The sequence below is a fragment of the Prionailurus bengalensis genome, chromosome B3 (assembly GCF_016509475.1).
Source record: "Prionailurus bengalensis isolate Pbe53 chromosome B3, Fcat_Pben_1.1_paternal_pri, whole genome shotgun sequence".
NCBI classification, from domain to species: Eukaryota; Metazoa; Chordata; class Mammalia; order Carnivora; family Felidae; genus Prionailurus; species Prionailurus bengalensis.
Genome location: NC_057355.1, coordinates 119,601,956 through 119,620,098, shown reverse-complemented (window position 1 = coordinate 119,620,098; position 18,143 = coordinate 119,601,956). Strand labels below are relative to the sequence as shown.

The window sequence follows — 18,143 nt, the reverse complement described above, 5'->3', positions numbered from 1 at the left end:
TGGGCTCCCCAGCTCCCAGGAGTCATCCCAGAGCTGGAAGGAACTTTGGGACATCTAGTCCCAACTCTTTCCATTTCAAATGGGGAAGCAGAGAGGCAGTGAATTCCTTGAGGTTCCCCTCCATGCCCCCACTCTCACCTGAGGTGGGTAGGAAGAGGAGCTGCTCCAGTGTCCATCCGGCCCCTGGCCCCTGCCCCTCCCAGTTCGGAAGGTGGGAGGGCTGCTTCGGTGCAGGAAGAGCCCAGAGGAGTACTGTCCCTGCTCCTGGGTGTGGCTGAGTCCCCAGCTGGCTCCATAGTTATTTATTTGTCTGTGTGTGTGTGTGTGTGTGTGTGTGTGTGTGTGTGTGTGTGTTTGAGTTCTGTGGTTGGGAGACTGGATCTGAGTGAAAGCAGAAGTACCCGCGCTATGTCAACTATGTGATGGGCAGATTGGACCTAATAGGGACAGTCAGGAGAGGAAGAAAGGGGGCAGAGGCCCCCTCTGCGCAGTGGCCGCTCTGCTCTTTTTGTCCCTGCATCAGTGCTTGCACACTTGAGCGTAAACAGCCCTTCCATGTTGCTAGCAGCTGCCTTTCCTTGCTGGCTTTGGGCAGAAGAGGTGCCAAAAATAACCAGGCGGCACTTCCACTTGTGGGACCTTCACTGTGGTCGCCTTGGGGCAGGCTGACTTGCTCTGCAGGCGTCCCTGCTCATTCGTCCTCTGGCCACCCCTCCCTAGCTTCCGTCAGGTGATGGCACTTTACCTTTGAATGCTCTTCTTAGAGTGAGCCCAGGAGGGTGGCAGCTCCATTAGGGGCCTGGAAGCTCTGCCAGGTATTATGTGGGGACTCTCGTCTCACCGTGTCCCTGCAGGCCCTGCTGGGACAGCTGAGCCCAGGCAAGGCCTGTGCTGGGTGTGCGCCTCCTGGGTCCTTAGGCCAGAGGCCCTGGCTGCCTGCAGAGCCCAATACTATTGCTGGGACCCCTTATCCCCTTGTCCTGCTCATGCTGGCCAGCCCTCCGCTCAACCAGCTGCAGAACTGAGTCGCACCATTCAGTTCCTCCCGAGGTGTTGAAGACTGACAATGATGCTACTCCCGCCCAGCAGAGGGGAAAGGAAAGCACATTTCTTGAGCCTTTACTTTGTGCCGGGCACTCCACGTATATATCAGCCTCATCTAATCCCACAGTAACTATGAGGTGAAGATGGTGTACCCATTTACTGACAGAGAAACAGACCCATAGAGAAGCTGGTGATTGGAGAAGCCCAGGCACATTTTGTCAGACCCTAAAGCCCTGTCTCTTTTTTACCATGCAGCTCACACTCTTCTGGGCTCTTTTCATGTGCAGACGGAACAGTGTTTTGACCCTTGGAATGAAGGACTCATGTTGGGAATTCAGGCACCTTTAGACTGGCTGATTAGGGAGATATTCTGGGCTGGGAAGGGTGGGGAAGACCCCTCTGAGGCTTCCCTCTCCAAACACTGCACAAGGCAGTCAGAAGCCCAGCCTGAGCCACGAGGCCCTCCTGTGGAGGGCAACAGGCACATGAGGGTCAGCTGTGTGTGTGTGTGTGTGTGTGTGTGTGTGTGTGTGTGTGTGTTGGGGGCGGGGGGGGGGGGGAGGGAGGTTGCTGGGGGAGTCGTTCATGCATGGGAGGAGTAGAAAGGTTTAGTTTTGGCCTCCCTGAGACCTTCCAAGTGTCTCTTCCTCCCCAAACATGCCAGCCTCTGTAGTCACACCTGACATCGGTTCTAGGACTTGGGTCTCCCTTCCTGGCTGTGAGGTCTGACCCTGGGGTCCATCGTTCCAGCTGGCTTGGCCCAGGTCTCAGAGAATCTGGTTGGTGTGGACTTGGGGCTTGGGCTGGATGCTCTGCTGGTGCCTAGTGCCAAAGGCCTCTGGGTGTATTTCAGGAACAATAAAGAATAAATCAACACAGGAAAAAAAGGCCCCGAAGCAGCTGCTCAGAGACTGGAGAAACGCAAGGAATGTGTGAGCACTTGGCAGAGGCCCTGGATCTTGACCAGGGCCTGAGAAAGGGCGCGGCATTGACTGGATGGTTGGGCAGATGAGGCAGGCGGCTCTGTGCCCACCTTGTAGTTCATCCAAGAGGCTCAGGCAGCCATGATGACATCCCCTCTGCTGACAGCAAGTTTTTGTGCTTCTTGGTCACTAGCAGATATTGGGGAGCCATATTGTCCCCACTGTTTTGCTCCAAACCAGCAAGATACCCCCTCGCTGCCCACCCCGTGCCACCCGGTAGGTCTTGGCCACTTCTGGAGCTGACCACGCAGGAGACCTTGGGCTGATAAGGACACCACACATGCAAGACCCCCCCTGTTCTGCCTCCCTACCGAGGGGGCATGAGCCAAACATCAAGGACCTGGCATTGCCAGGGAGTGCTGAGTGTAAGAACACCTACCTGGGGAGGCCCTGACCACACCTCCACCCAAGGAATCAGCTGCGTGTCCTTGAGCAAGTCACTTCACCTCTTAGTTTTATCAGTCATGAAATAGAGATTTGGACCAATGATCTTTGGAGGGGGTGGGCACTATCTGTCTCCCTTAATTAGTACGTGCAGGGAATAGCCCTTATTTAGAAATTCAAGTTCTTGAGAGGAAACCTTTCGGAGAGCCCTGTGCAGAGAGGTGGGTTGCTAGGGCTGGGACTGATGCTCAGTGCCCTGGGTGGAGTTCATCAGCACTAGTAGGAACCCAGTCATGGAGCTGACTTGACCCAGACTTCAGGGTGCCAGGAAGGGACAGGAGCCTGAGCCCCATTGGGATTTAGGATGTCTGAGAAGCAGGGGAGAGTCAAGTCTTTATTTGTAAAAGGCTGTTTGTCAACTGCGGGTGTGGGGTTGGAGAGTATGGGAGGGGTGTGGCTTCCTCTTGAGCAGAAAATGTTGAGCCTTCCACAGGTTGTCCCCTGTGGTGGTGATCACCAGTAGCCTCTTCATCTTCAAAGCCATCCCCTCCCCAGGCCTCTCTCAGCCACCACCTTACCTGACCAGCCATGCTTACAGAACACCATGGTGGTTTTCAGGCCAGCTGGAGCTGCTTCTCCAGGGAGAAGATGTGAGCAGTCCAGAGGCTGCTGCCATCTGTCCCAGCCAATAAGCAAGACGTTGAGCCTGAAGCCCTGGGGAGGAAGTTGGCATAAAGGACTGTGGGTTCCAGTCCCTGTCTTGCCTCTGTACTCCCGTGGCAAGTGATTTGACCCCTTGGACCTTCAAGTTCCTCATTGAAAAAGGGGGAGAGTACTAATACCTACCTCGTGAAGGTGAAACAGTGCCGTGGGCTTAGCACCATGGTAGTGGCACCCTCTGGAAGTGTTGGAGATGGCGATGGTGGTGAAGGAGAAAGCCTTCTTTTTTGTGATGTTGGGATTTCACCTTGGCTCCAAGCCTGCTCAGTGTCTTGCCAAAAGGTGTGGCCTAAGTGGAGGCACGAAACATTGTTATTGGAATTCTTGGTTCTGGGCCCTGCTCTGCTTCTGGATGTGCATCTGCAGGCTAATTTCTTTCCTTCTCTGGGCTGCTTTGTGGAATGAGGAATTGGACTGAGTGAACACCGGGCATCCCTTAATATTTGGAATCTGTTCAGCTTCCCCAGCTGGGCCCCGCTTTGCTGGTTGGCTCTGAAGAGAGGCACAAGCCACCTTTCTCCCTGTGGAACGGAGTCTCTTGTTCCAGAGTGAGATCCTACTGACCCTGCAGCTCCCAACTCACCTCTGCTGCCCTCCCCCCTTACCTCAAAACCCCATGGGCTTCCAGGGGTTTAACAGATACCCCCAGTCTTTCGAGGAGCCTGTTTCTGACAGACTGGGGCTGGGATGATGTCTTGGTGGGAGTGTTCTATACTGTGCTCTGCTTAGAAGTGCTCCCAGGAAAAGCAGCAGCTGGGAGGGAGCAAGAGGAAGGGGGGAGGTGCCCATATGAGTGGGGTTCTCCTGTGTAGCATTCCTTCTGAGGCCCACAGCAAGTGTGGAATTGGGATTTTTCTGGAAGAATGATGGGAAGACCAGGGACTTTGAAGGCTGACAACAGGGATTTGAATCTTGCTTCTGCCTTCTTAACGGCAGAGCCTCGGTTTCCCTCTAGAATGCAGACAATCAGATGCCCAGATGGGAAGTTTGTAAGCATGGATTCGGGGTATGTCAAGGGCCTGGCGTGGGGGGAAGTGCTCTATAAATGTTTGCTTCCTTCTTTTGGATATTCTGTAGACAGGCAGGGGGAGTGAAAATATTTGCCTGTGGCCTTTTTTCCCGGGGAGAAACAGGCTGCATAACAAACTGTTACAGCCCCACAGGCCTCGCCCTCCCACAGCTGTTTTGATTCTGGGGTCAACCTTGGGGTCAGGTTCAGTGTGTGTCCGGTGTGGGGGATGGGAGAAGGGCTACCCAGGCATTTGCAAAAATCTGAGCTCTGCAGTTTCCTAGGGCTGTGGAGAAGGTATAGAGACCATGGTCTGAGGGAGTGGCAGTTCTGGGCTGGGAGAACTTGACAAGTTACTTATAACCTTCATTTCCTGTAACTTCCCCAAATTTCCTTCTGTTACTGATTTTTAATCCTATCTCATTTTGATTGGAGAACATGCTTGGTATGGTTTCAACTCTTTTAAATTTATTGAGACTTGTTTTGTAGCCTAATTTATGATCTATCCTAGAGACTATTCCATGTGTTCTTGAGAAGAATGTGAATTCTGCTGTTGTTGGGTGGAATGTTCTGTAGATATCTGTTAGGTCTAGTTGCTTTATAGTGTTGTGGTCTTCTATTTCCTGTGGATCTTCTGTTTAGTTGTTCGGTCCATCATGCAAAGTGGAGTATTGAAGTCTGCAGCTAGTATCGTGGAGTTGTCTGTTTCTCCCTAACATGCCGACAGTTTTTGGTTCACGTATATTGGGGACTCTGTTGTTAGGTGCATATATGTTTATAATTGTAATATCCTCTTGATGGCTGGACCCTTTGATCATTATAAAATGCTCTTCTTTGTCTCCAGTAAGAGTTGTCTTAACGTCTATAAGCATAATATTAGCATGGCTGATCCAGCTCTTTGGTTACTGTTTGCATGGTCTATCTTCTGACTTCCTTTTACTTTCAACCTGCCTGTGTCCTTGAATCTAAAGCGTTGTCTCTTGTAAACAGCATATAGTTGGATCAATGGGTTGTTTTTTATTTTTTTTTAACCCATTTTCCCAACCTCCCCCTTTTAATTGTAGTGTTCAATCTATTTACATTTAAAATAATTATTGATAAGTTTGGGTTTACGTCTGCCATTTTGCTATTGATTTCTGTCTTGTGTCTTTTTTTGTTTGTTTGTTTCTCTGTCACTCCATTACTGTCCTCTTTTGTGTTAAATAGATATTTTTGAGTGTATCATCTCTGACTTATAAAATGGGACCAAGAAGAGCGAGGGTTAAATGAGATGTTGCCACCAATGCATTTAGCACTACGCCTGACAGATAGGATGTGCTCAGTAGACATGGCATTCATCTGGGCCTCTGGTGCTCTAAGAGCTGTGGTCAGCCCTAGGGCTAACTGAGAGCAAAGTCCATCCAGGGCTCCATGGGACTCCTCCTTTCTCCTGGGCAGGGTATGGCCCTCTGGCAGTCAGCTCCTTTAGGAGGGAGGAGCAGTGGGTCCTTGGAAACCACATTGTGCCAGTCCCTGACCCTCTAGTCTTCCCCTACTCCAGCATCTGGGCAACACGTGGGCTGCTTATGAAGCACTGCATATTTCCACAGCCCTCCCCCCGAGGCCTCACCAGACCCGGGAGCCCATCGATCGCTTAGGGTAGGTTTGAGAACCACTGCTCTCCATAGATGGGCAGCAGGGTCTGATAGAGATCTGGTTTGGAGTTGGCAGGCTTGGATTTGAATCCTGGCTCCTCATTTGTGTCCTTAGGCTGTGACCTGGAACAAGGTACTTTTCAGAGCCAACCTTTTCTCATTTCTCAGATGGGAATAGTGGTTACACAAGTGAGCAGTACTCACACACATTGGGCATGTGGTCAGTGCTGGTGGCTAACATGTCATGTGGCAGTTGCTGGTTACAAAGGTGTTTCTTGGTCCTGCCCTGTCCCCCCTGCCCAGCCCAAAGCTCCTAAGTTCCTCAAAGGCAGGAACCAGTGAGCCGCAGCTCCTGGACCAGACACCTGGTGATCTGACAACCAGCCCACTGCACTCTCCATTGGGCCCAGGCCCTGATCCTCCCCAGTCTTGGTGCAGAAACACAAGGAATTGAAGAAGCCTTGTGGGACAGTGGCTACTGTGAATAAGAGCATGAAGATTCAGAAGGGGTGAGAACAGTGTGTGCCAGAGGCTGCCTGCAGGAGGTAGGCCTTGAAGAAAGGTAGATTGTCAGAGTGGAGGCAGGGCTTCCGGGCAGAGGGAACAGCTGCGGCAAAGGCTCAAAGTCAGGGAACTCTCCCCAGGTTACATGTTCCTTGTATTTCTAGCTCCTGCATGGGCCACTGTGCATTATAATCAGTGTGTGTTTCTGTGTCTCTCCTCCATGGGACTGGGAGCTCTGTGCGGGTAGGGACTGTGCCCCTTCTGTGTTTCCCAGAGCCTGGAGGGCTGCACAGGTGTTGTATATGAGGAGGGGAGGGGAGGGGGGGTTGTTAGCTAGGCAGGATGAGGCCGCGCCCCTGTGAGAGAGCTCCTCTGTGTCTTGGCCTGTCTTGGGCAGAGTCTGGCACTGGGGCTCAGACACAGACTCCAGAGGGCTCTGCCCGAGACCTGCTGGGAGCCCTGCCTTTCCAAAGGGAGGGAGGGGTTGGAGCAGCCTCCGGTGGTGTGAATCCCTTAGGGCATAAATTTATAAGGAGACCAAGGGCCCCACCCATCCCCATGAGGCCCTTTCCAGAGGTTTAGCTATTTAAGGAACTTAAGGGATATTTGCTGTATCTCTTCTGCCGGTTTTTACCTTACTCCCCTGGGATTCCCAAATCCTGTTGGAGGGGATTTTCCTGGGCTGCCTGTGATTATTTGTGGCCCTTGACTAGGAGGGAGGCAGCCAGTCCCCTTAGTGTGGGCAAAATCTGAGCCTGGAGGCTCGATCCTTTCCTGACTCTGCCTGAGACTCTTTGCTTCCCCCCTATAAAACAGATCTGGTTATCCTGGCCTCTCATGGACATCCTGGCTTCCTATGGACTTTCTGAGGGTGTTTGCTGGAAGTAGAGGAGAGGGACAGTAAAGGTAGATACCTGAATGAAGCCCTGAGGGTGGCTCAGAAGGCAAAGGAGTCTTCTCTCACACATATCCCTTTAAAAGCATCTCAGTGTTAGCATTAAAAAAAAAATTTTTTTTTAACGTTTATTTATTTTTGAGACAGAGAGAGACAGAGCATGAACAGGGGAGGGGCAGAGAGAGAGGGAGATACAGAATCGGAAACAGGCTCCAGGCTCTGAGCTGTCAGCACAGAGCCCGACGCGGGGCTCGAACTCATGGACTGCGAGATCGTGACCTGAGCCGAAGTCGGACGCTTAGCCGACCAAGCCACCCAGGCGCCCCTCAGTGTTAGCATTTTTATGGCCACAGCTCAGACTGCTGCCAGCTCAAACCCTGGCCAAACCTTCCGAGCCTGACCAGCTTGGTGGCTGAGACCCCTGAGACTCTATTGGCATGGGCTCTGCATTTCAGAGCTGAAGTTGAATCTGGAGAAGTGCTAATCTGGGGACTCTCTGGATGGGGAATGGGCAGAGCATAGGGCAGGCTCTCTCACGCCCCCAGGGGCGTGTCAGAGGCAAGTCCTTGTCCCTGTTGCTGGTGTCTCCTTCCTTACTGGTTTGCAAACTCCTTTATAAACAAGACTTATGTGTCCAGTGGGTTGGAGAAATGGGGCCCTTCAGCCTGGTGTGAACTTGCAGTTAGAGCAGGGCATACAGCACTGCAGACAATTGCACTGTGTCCAGAGGGAAGGCTTATGTAGGGCCTGGGCAACTCTAGCTAGCCCAGGATGTCAGTTCCAGACTACTTGCTCAGTGTGGTTGTAGCCACAGGCCCCAGAGTATCTGAGAGAGAACTTTCCAGGATATGAGTGTGGGCTGGAGGGCCAGCTGGGCCATGCTGGACTCCTCTAAGAAGGGAGGGCTCCTCACCCCCTGGCATCCTAGCCAGATACCTTGGTGTCTTAAGCCCAGCCATGTCAGGGCACGAGGTAAACAGATCCACAGGCTCATGTCTCTCTCTGGCTGTGGTCTAGGTAAGGGTGGGAAGCCATGGGGAAAGAAAAATTGGACAGGACAACAGAGGGGCTGGCACTTTCCCAAGTTGACCTGCATGTGGTGTGGGACAGCAAGTGGCAGTCAAGGGGCAAAGTAGCCTGTGGGCCAGCGATTAGAGAAGAATTTGTGTTCAGATGGGTTGGAGAGGGCCTGAGGTGACTGATGGGATGGGGTGGGATGGGGTTAGGAGGCGGGACCTTTTCACTTCATCTCGGCATCATGGAGATCTCTGATGTGCATCAGGGAGAGAGACTGGAAGTCAGGGCTGGGCAGGAGCCCAGGGTGGACGTGCGGGCCATGAGTCGTGCCTCTGCTCGGGCAGAGCTCTGACTCACCTTGGGCGCAGTCTTGAATGAGCATCCCAAGAGGCAGATACAAGCCAAATGCCAAGGTACAACGGTCTGCAAACTCTGCTCCATGGAGCTTGCAGTCTGCTGGGGACAAAGAAATAGAAATAGGCACCTGGAATTTAGTGTGCTGAGTGTTGGCGGGGGGGTGGTTGGGAGGTGTTGTGAGCTCATAGTGAAGCTTCTGGCTAAGCCTTGGGGTGAGGGAGGACTTCCCAGAGGAAGCAGTGTCTCAGACCTGAAGGACAAGTAGGACCTGGCCAGATGAAAGGGTGGAAGGTGTCCTAGGCAGAGGTGCTGCCTGGCCAAAGACCCGGAAGCAAAGCAGGAACAGCACTGAATGACGGCTCAAGCATGGCAGGTTGAGAGAGCTGGCAGGAGCCAAAGTCTGCAAGACTCGTGGGCAGGATAGTTTAGACTTTGTCCTAAGATAGCCTGTCTGGTGCTCTGGGAACTGGCTGGCCTAGAGATTTGGAACCTTGTTAGATGCTGTATTTGGGTCTGTTTTGCCTTGGTTAGGGATGCATGAGCTCTGACTCCCCGTCTTCCTAGTGCTGACTTGGTGGGGTGGGAAGTGGCCTCGGTTGTAAGAGCAGCAGCGAGGAGTTTTAGCAATAAAGGTCAGGAGGGACTTCCAGTCAACTCCGATCCCTGGGTCAGAGCTGAGCCCCTGCAGCTGCTGGGACAAGCTAGTCCTGGCCTGTGGAACCTTGACTCATAACGGTCTTGTCTCTCAGATGGCTGTATGCAGTATCTCTAGCTTGGGAGTGGCCCTGGTCCCCTCTGCGGGCATGTGGCAGGGCTGGTGAGGGTACTCGGGGAGCTGTATGTGTTCTAGTTGCCCTCCCTGGAGGGTATGGTGTCACCATCAGCATAGAACTCCCAGAGGCCTTTCCAGCACCTTCTCTCACGTGTCTGCAAAATACATATGTGGGTTCAGCACTGTTTCCTTTTCTTGGTGCACATTGCTTTCTTCTATAGAGAAAAAGTGCTTTGCACCACAGATCTTCCTGAAAGCCTCATAGGTTCCTGGTCACTGATGTCAGACTCTTGCCTTGTCTTCTGTCCAGGGGTGTATCACCGGGTCTGGTTAGGGATTGGTTGCAACCGTGCAGTGCCCAGCGGAAAGGAGAGTGAATACAGCCGGGACAGACAACCAGACTGATAAGAGTGGGTTACACTGTCTGGGGCCCCTTGGTGACTGTGGGTTTCCTTTTGCAGTGTTCCTGCATCCGCTGTTAGAGACCCTGCAGCTGGTCCCAGGGTGAGCTGCCTACAGAGGTTCCTCGTTACACCCTCTTCCCTGCACTCTCAGGGAGTTGGCCCACAGGTCTGCAGCCTTCGGAACAGATGGCGTCCTTCCTCTTCCTCGCTGTGAGGAAGCACAGGCCGACTTCCACCCGAGGAACAGAGAAGTGGGGCTGGGGCACAAGAAATGAGAGGAAGTGGCTCAGTCTTGTCCAGCATTGCGGGCTGTGATGTACGCGTAGGGTATGAGAGCTGGAAGCCCCACCAGCAGCAGCTAGACCTGAGGCAGGGGTGAGCTTGCAGGGGCTGGAGAGGAGGTTAAAATAACAATGCTTCGTGCTTGGGCTTCATGCTGATTTACAGTGCTGTTGTGGGAACTGGACATATGCAGAGCACTTAGGACAGACCTGGCACAGGTGCATTTTATTATCATCATCATCATCATCATCATCATCATCATTCTACTACTACTACTATTATTACTATTATTACTACTACTTAGGGCCCTGCTGCCTTGGTGTGTCCTTTCCCCACCTTCCTCTAGGGGTCCCAGGCATCTTTCACTCTTCTCCTCATCACCCCAGATAATGACCTTTCTGCTCTGTGGGTCCCAGGCCTGGGTCTCTGTGCTTTTGGCACTCTTAGCCTTCCAGTAGGGGTGACGGAAAGGACTCTGCAGAAGCTTCTGGGGTGATTCAGCCTCCCCAGAATTTGCCCCCTTGGTTTCTTATAAGCAAGTTCCCAGCCTAGCTTTAGAAACCTACTGTGGTGTCCTGAGTGATCGTCCTTCATTGCACAGGGTGCAGGGTGGGAGGAGGCAGACCAGCCTCACCAAACAGCTGCTGGTGAGCCAGCGTGGGGCCCAGGGCAGGAGCAGCCCTGCCCTGGAGCATTATTCACAGACTCCGCCTCCATCTCACCCAACCCAGTGTGCAGAGCTTCCCCTCCCCCAGGCTCTGAGTGGCCATCCCCCGCGCCTGGTGCCTGGTACCCTCCACAAGGTGCACACTCGCACGCACGTACACCCAGGCTCATCTGCCACGTGGGCCTTCCCTTCCTCCAGTCTCCGAGCCCATGCTGTGGCTCAAAGGCAAGAGGGCTGTGACTGGGGTAGGAGGGCAGTCTATGCCCGTAGGACCAGGGGATGCACAAGTGCATGTGAGCACCTGAGGGGTTCTCAGGTCCCCTGGAGGCACATGGACCTTCCAGCTCCCCCTCAGTGCCCTCCCCTCAGCACATTCTTCCTTCCTCTGCCTTGCTTCTGCAGACACACACTTCTAGTTTGTTCTTGCTGCTGGGCGAGGCAGAGCCTGACTCCCGTAGCTAGGACAGTCCCAGCCTGCAGCTTCACCATGGTGCCGGGGGTTATTATTTTCACTGAGGGGGGCCTGGCTTTTGGGTCTTTGCTCTGAATTGGGTTGGCCGTCAGGGAATGAGAGTTTAAAGGCAAAAAAAAAAAAAAAAAAGGAGTTTGTTCTAAAGCTGGTCCTCTGAGCTCCCACTGCTCCAAATTGTCCCCCTGCTACCAGGGCCAGGACCTCTTAGGTGCCCACCTAGTCTCTCTCCCTCCCCAGACTCTCATAAGTGAAGACAAAGGGGGTGCTAGCGGGAAGAGTCTGTCTCTCTCTCTCTCTCTCTCTCTCTCACTTACTTCAGGGCCCAGAGCTGAGAAAGGAAATGGAGGAGGAAGTTCCTCCCCTTCTGGGTGCTGGTGAAAGTGAAAGGCAGGTGGTGGGGGGGCTGGAGTGAGTCACAGCCGCTCAGGAGGGGAAGGGCTGGGGAGCTGCGGAAGCCTGTGAACGGGTGATAGGAGGCCTCACACTGCAAGCCTGCTCTTACGGCCCGGCCCTTCTTGGCTGGGTTGATTTCCTGGGAACCCCTGGGACTGCTAACTAGGACCTGGAGCTTCTAGGGTCTGAGGTCTGAGGTTGGTCCGGACCTGCAGATTTATTCCCCAGGGCTTCCTGAGCTCCCCTCCCTTCCCTTCCTGGCCTGACTGGCTCGGGACCAGAATCTCGTGGGGAAGAAGTAGGCCATGTAGCTCCCACCCTCACCAACTTCCCAGGGAGGGGGAAAAAAAAAAACCCTCTCTGAAGAAAGACAAAGTCTTTGAAAATACATGTAAGTTATAAAATACTGGTCTTCATTTTGCCTGTCCTGTAGCAGGATAAATAGAGCAACGTGTTTTGTTTTGTTTTTTAAATCAAGTTAGAAAATAACCACCGACACTCTGAGCACTCTAACTCACACTATGTCATAGGAAAATCCCTCCAGATCTAAATTCTAGCAATCTGCATCCCCTCAATATTGTAGTTACTCTAGTCCTTTGATCGGGAGCTCTTTGGCAGTGGAGGAGGAGGGTAGGTGGGGATTGCTGACCGGCTACCAGGCTGGATCCTGCCTCCAGCCAGCCAGGGCTGCAAAACAGGTTCTGTGCTGGTTTAGGGAAGGCTCTGGCAGCCACGGTCCCACCCTGCAGCTCCTCCCAGGGGTGGGGCTAGAACTGCACATACCCTTCTAGGGCCTCACCTACATGCCTCAGTGCAAAGGACGTGAGCCTAGCCCTGGGCCTTGGACTCTGCAAGGACTTGGTGGGCTCCCACCCTGGAGCCACATGGTTAGTTAGGAATGACCCCTGTTGTCTCTACTTCCTGTGCTTGAGATAAGCTCAGAGCATCAGAGGAGGCATTGGCTGCATAAAGCTCCTCCTGGGTCTGGTGGGGAGGCTACTGCATGGACAGATGTGCTCGACCAACTGGGCAAGGGGAGTCAACTGAGATGGGAGCTCAACGTGGCCTTTGTCACTCCTTTTCCCATCTTGGCTACAGGGGCTCTGACTGGATCTCAGCCCCACTTGTTCCCAGGGTGGTGCCTTTGTGCCGGGTACAGATTACACAACCAAGTGCTGCAGGGTGAGGTGGTGGGACACAGAGAGTCACAAAGCGCTGCCTTCTGGTAGTTCCCCCAAGGTTCTGGCTCCTGCCTCACCTGTGCTGCTCTGTGAACTTGGGTCCATCTCTCATACCTGTGCTAACATCCGGGGCATCCTGGGAGGCTATGGCTGACACTGTCCCTATTCTTCTGTCTGCAGGCTCCAGGGTCCTGTGGAACATCATGAACTGGGAAGAGTAGAGGAGCCCAAGAGCCATCCTACAAAGAGCAAGGAAGAGCCAACAGTTCTTTCGCCCTGTGCCTGACCTCACCCCCCAGCACTTTCCCCTCCCCCTGTTCTGCCCCCACTGGCTCCTGGACTAGAGCTGGGCTTCCAGCAGAACATCCCCACAGGGGATGGGCAGCTGGTGAAGTAGGGCTCGCTGCCGGGGCCCAGTTGGCCACACCATGAACCTCCAGGCCCAGCCCAAGGCTCAGAACAAACGGAAGCGTTGCCTCTTTGGGGACCAGGAGCCAGCTCCCAAGGAGCAGCCCCCACCCCTGCAGGCCCCACAGCAGCCCCCAGCCCCTCCACAGTCCACCAGAGTGAAGGAGGAGCCTTACTTTGGGCACGAGGGTCCGGCAGGGGCCGCCCCTGTCTCCCAGCCTGTGGAGCTACCCCCTCCGAACAGCCTGGCCCTGCTGAACTCTGTGGTGTATGGTTCCGAGCGGACCACGGCAGCCATGTTGTCCCAGCAGGTGGGCTCGGTCAAGTGGCCCAACTCTGTGATGGCTCCAGGGCGGGGCCCTGAGCGTGGAGGCGGTGGGGGTGTCAGTGACAGTGGCTGGCAGCAGCAGCCAGGCCAGCCTCCACCCCACTCGACATGGAACCGCCACAGCCTGCCCCTCTACAGCGGACCCAAGGGGAGCCCTCATCCTGGCATGGGGGTCTCTACCTACTACAACCACCCCGAGGCACTGAAGCGGGAGAAAGGAGGCGGACCGCAGCTGGACCGCTACGGAAATGCCGTGCGGCCGATGATGCCACAGAAGGTGCAGCTGGAGGTAGGGCGGCCCCAGACGCCCCTGAACTCTTTCCATGTGGCCAAGAAGCCCCCAAACCAGACACTGCCCCTGCAACCTTTCCAGCTGGCGTTCGGCCACCAGGTGAACCGGCAGGTCTTCCGGCAGGGCCCACCGCCCCCCAACCCCGTTGCGGCTTTTCCACCGCAGAAGCAGCCGCAGCAGCAGCAGCCGCAACAGCAGCAGCAGCAACAGGCCGCCCTTCCCCAGATGCAGCTCTTTGAGAACTTCTATCCCATGCAGCAGCCACCCTCTCAGCAGCCCCAGGACTTTGGCCTGCAGCCGGCCGGACCCCTGGGGCAATCCCACCTGGCTCACCACAGCATGGCGCCCTACCCCTTCCCCCCCAACCCTGATATGAACCCAGAACTGCGCAAGGCCCTCCTGCAGGAGTCAGCCCCACAGCCTGTGCTACCTCAGTCCCAGATCGCCTTCCCCCGCCGCTCCCGCCGCCTCTCGAAGGAGGGTGTCCTGCCTTCTGCCCCTCTGGATGTGGCTGGCACCCAGCCTGGACAGGAGCCCACCAGCAACCTATTCCTACATCACTGGCCCCCACAGCAGCCACCACCCGGCCCCTTGGGGCACCCCCATTCTGAAGCTCTGGGATTCCCGCTGGAGCTGAGGGAGTCGCAGTTGCTGTCTGATGGGGAGAGACTGGCACCCAACGGTCGGGAGCGGGAGGCTCCCACGATGGGCAACGAGGAGGGCATGCGGGCAGTGGGCACAGGGGACTGTGGGCAGGTGCTACGGGGTGGGGTGATCCAGAGCACTCGACGGAGGCGCCGGGCATCCCAGGAGGCCAATTTGCTGACCCTGGCCCAGAAGGCAGTGGAGCTGGCCTCACTGCAGAATGCAAAGGTGAGAGTGGCATGGGATGGAGGCCTGGCCTGGCAGAGGGCAGGGTGAGCTGTGTCTGCGGCCAGGGGCAAGCAAGTGACTCGAGGTCTACGGGGTGGTTTTCTTCTTCACTGAAGGAAATGAAAGAACCCATATGCTTCAGGAAGTTCTAAACTCCCTCCATGCAAAGAATCTCTACGTAGGTGCATTCATACCTGAAGGAAAGATGAAAGGTCTGCAGGCAGTAAGGTGCAAAACACTGTCATGGGTTGGCTTCTTCATTGGGCACATGAAGGATTGGGAGTCGAGGAAGGTGAAACCATTGCCAGATCCAGTATCCTAAAATGAGACAGTGGCAGTGGTTTCCACAGGTGATGATACTTGTCAAAATGCATCGAACTGATGACAAATAGGTGCATTTTGTTGTATGTGAATTTTACTGGCAATAAAGTTGATTTAAAAGAAAGGACAGTAACAACAGGGAAGAAGAATGAATAGAATTTGAGCACCTCTCTTGTACGTGGAGTTTCTTACACTTGATCAGAGAAGTAATTTATCATCAAACCCTACGACAGGGTGCTGAGGCCCATGGAGGATTTCCAAGGTTATAAAGCTAAGATAAAGGCCTGGCATCTGACTCCAAAGCCAGTGTTTTCCCCTCCTTCACTGGAGGTTTCAACCCCTCCCCCCCCAACCCCCAATGCCTACAGCAAGGCTGGCATGTCAGAAGCTACAGAACTTGACTTCAGGCAGTTTCCAATGGGGAAAAGATACAAAGACCATCATTACCTTGTAAAAAGTTCCTTGTTTACTTTCTTTTGCAGAGATAAGTTGGTTTTTTTTTTTTTTTTAAGTTTTTAAAATTTATTTTGAGAGAGAATGAGTGGGGTAGGGGCAGAGAGAGAGAGGGAGAGAGAATTCCAAGAAGGCTCCACACTGACACAGCACAGAGGCCGACATAAGGCTCGAACTCTTGAACTGTGAGACCATGACCTGAGCCGAAATCAAGAGTCAGATGCTTAACTGACTGAGCCACCCAGGCGCCCCTGCAGAAATAGGTTTTGAGTTTAGATACTATTGCATGTGCCACACACTGTGCAGGTCAAACGAAACACATCTGTAAGCCCCTTGTGGCCCAAGATGGTCATCTGAAGACCGCTGCACCAGGCCAGGATTGGAGGACCTGGCAGAGGGAGGTTATGGAGAGTATTTGGGAGTGTGATGAGAGAAAAGGTATTTAGGGAAAGACCATTGGGAACCATTATGGGTTTTTGAATCAAATGCAACTAGGGGTCCTGGACTTATTAGGACTTACCTTCTAAGTCTTACCTTCATTCCCCCTCCCTCTCCTTCTCCAGGATGCCAATGGCTCTGAGGAGAAGCGGAAAAGTGTGCTGGCTTCAACCACCAAGTGTGGGGTGGAGTTTTCTGAGCCTTCCTTAGCTGCCAAGCGAGCACGAGAGGACAGCGGGATGGTACCCCTCATCATCCCAGTGTCTGTGCCTGTGCGGACTGTGGACCCAACTGAGGCAGCCCAAGCTGGAGGTGTTGATGAGGATGGAAAGGGTCCCGAACAGAACCCCGCTGAACACAAGCCGTCAGTCATTGTCACCCGCAGGCGGTCCACCCGTATTCCTGGGGCTGATGCTCCAGCTCAGGTATGAGGGGGTTCCCCATGCAAACACCTATAGTACCTGTGTGCTCCTGGGGGCCTAGTACCCTATGGGAAGAAAGAGGTCATGGTAGTATAGGAGGTATTCAAGCAACCTGCGAGATACTGTTTATATTTTCCAAGCCAAACTTATGGATAAATGCACTTAGGGGAGACAATGAGACAGTTTTATACTGGAAATTGAGACTGCTTATGAAAATCTAGGATGTGTGAATCTCTTTCATTTTAGGTCAGCAAATTTTCACCTCTAATATGGGTCAGATTTTGTGCTAGGCATTGGGATATAGAGATGTTTACTTGTCCTGTCAATACAAACATATATATGTTGAAATCTAAGGTTGGGGTTTTATCTGTTTTAGTTTTTTGTCAGTATTTGTTTTACACATTTTGATGCAATGCATACTCATTTAGAAGTGGATTAGACACTTCATCATTGTGAAATGTTTCTTTTTATCTTTACTAGTCTTTTTGCATCTTTTTTTTTTTATTAAGAAGAATTTTTTTTAACGTTTATTCATGTTTTGAGAGACAGAGACAGAGCGTGAGCAGGGGAGGGGCAGAGAGAGAGGGAGACACAGAATCTGAAGCAGGCTCCAGGCTCTGAGCTGTCAGCACAGAGCCCGACACAGGGCTTGAACTCACTAACTGCAAGATCATGACCTGAGCCGAAGTCGGACACCTAACCGACTGAGCCACCCAGGCGCCCTGTTGCCTCTTTTTTTTTTAGTGTTTATTTATTTTGGAGAGAGAGAGAGAGGGCATGTGCATGAGTGGAGGAGGGGCAGAGAGAGAGAGGGAGACAGAGGATCCATAGGAGGCTCTGTGCTGACAGCAGAGAGCCCAATGTGGGGTTTGAACTCACAAACTGTGAGGTCATGACCTGAGCCGAAGTCGGACGCTTAACCGACTGAGCCACCCAGGTGCCCCTCTTTTTGCCTCTTAAAATCTACTTTGTGAAATATTTTATTTTATTTCATTCCATTTCAAGAGAGAAAGAGAGAGCATGAGTGGGGGGAAGGGGTGGGGGGGCAGAGAGAGAGGGACAGAGAATCTCAAGCAGCCTCTGAGTTCAAAACATGGAGCTCGAGGGGCGCCTGGGTGGCTCAGTCGGTTAAGCGTCCGACTTCGGCTCAGGTCATGATCTCACGGTCCGTGGGTTCAAGCCCCGCATCGGGCTCTGTGCTGACGGCTCAGAGCCTGGAGCCTGTTTCAGATTCTGTGTCTCCCTCTCTCTGTGACCCTCCCCCGTTCATGCTCTGTCTCTCTCTGTCTCAAAAATAATAAACGTTAAAAAAAAAACAAAAAAAAAAAAACATGGAGCTCGATCCCACCAACCATGAGATCATGACCTGAGCCCAAACCAAGAGCTGGATGCTTAACTGACTGAGCCACCCAGCTGCTCCTACTTTGTGAAATATTTAGATTTCTTTTGGTTAGTGTTGTGGGGAGGAAGATGCGATGTGTATCTTTTCCATCTTTTTACTTTCAGCCCTTAAGGTGTATCTTTCAAGTGGCATATAATTGGTGTTTGTCATTACCTGTTCTAACAACTTTTGTCTTTTAGAGCGTTGATACAGTTTACATTTAATGCAATTACTGATATACTTGGGTTTAAATCTGCCCTCTACTTTTTGCTATTTATTCCATATTGCCTCTTCTGTTCTTCGCTACCTCTCCCTTCTCCCACTTTGGATTGATTGGGTTTGTCATTCCATTTCCCCCCTCTACTGATATATTATTTATATACTTGTTTATTCCTTATTCTTATTTATTTACTTAATTATTACTCCTTTAGTAATTACCCAAGCAGCCTTTCTTACCTGGATTAATTGGAGGGAACTAAGCCCCACAATAAGGAATTTGAGTGACTAGT

General features: G+C 52.8%; 1 protein-coding gene across 5 annotated transcripts in view; it reads left to right on the top strand.

Annotated features, from left to right (window-relative positions):
- The window catches only part of MIDEAS (mitotic deacetylase associated SANT domain protein), a 68,592-nt gene that overhangs the window by 31,076 nt on the left and 19,373 nt on the right, over positions 1-18,143 (top strand). For 4 of the 5 annotated variants that reach the window (XM_043556561.1, XM_043556565.1, XM_043556560.1 and 1 more), the window contains exons 2-3: positions 12,899-14,619; positions 15,957-16,256. In XM_043556561.1, coding sequence (XP_043412496.1) covers positions 13,147-14,619; positions 15,957-16,256 — 1,773 coding nt within the window. In that variant the 5' untranslated portion in view covers positions 12,899-13,146. Of the gene's footprint in view, positions 1-9,728; positions 9,824-12,898; positions 14,620-15,956; positions 16,257-18,143 lie in introns of those variants that run through there. The other variant, XM_043556563.1, reaches the window with a different exon arrangement.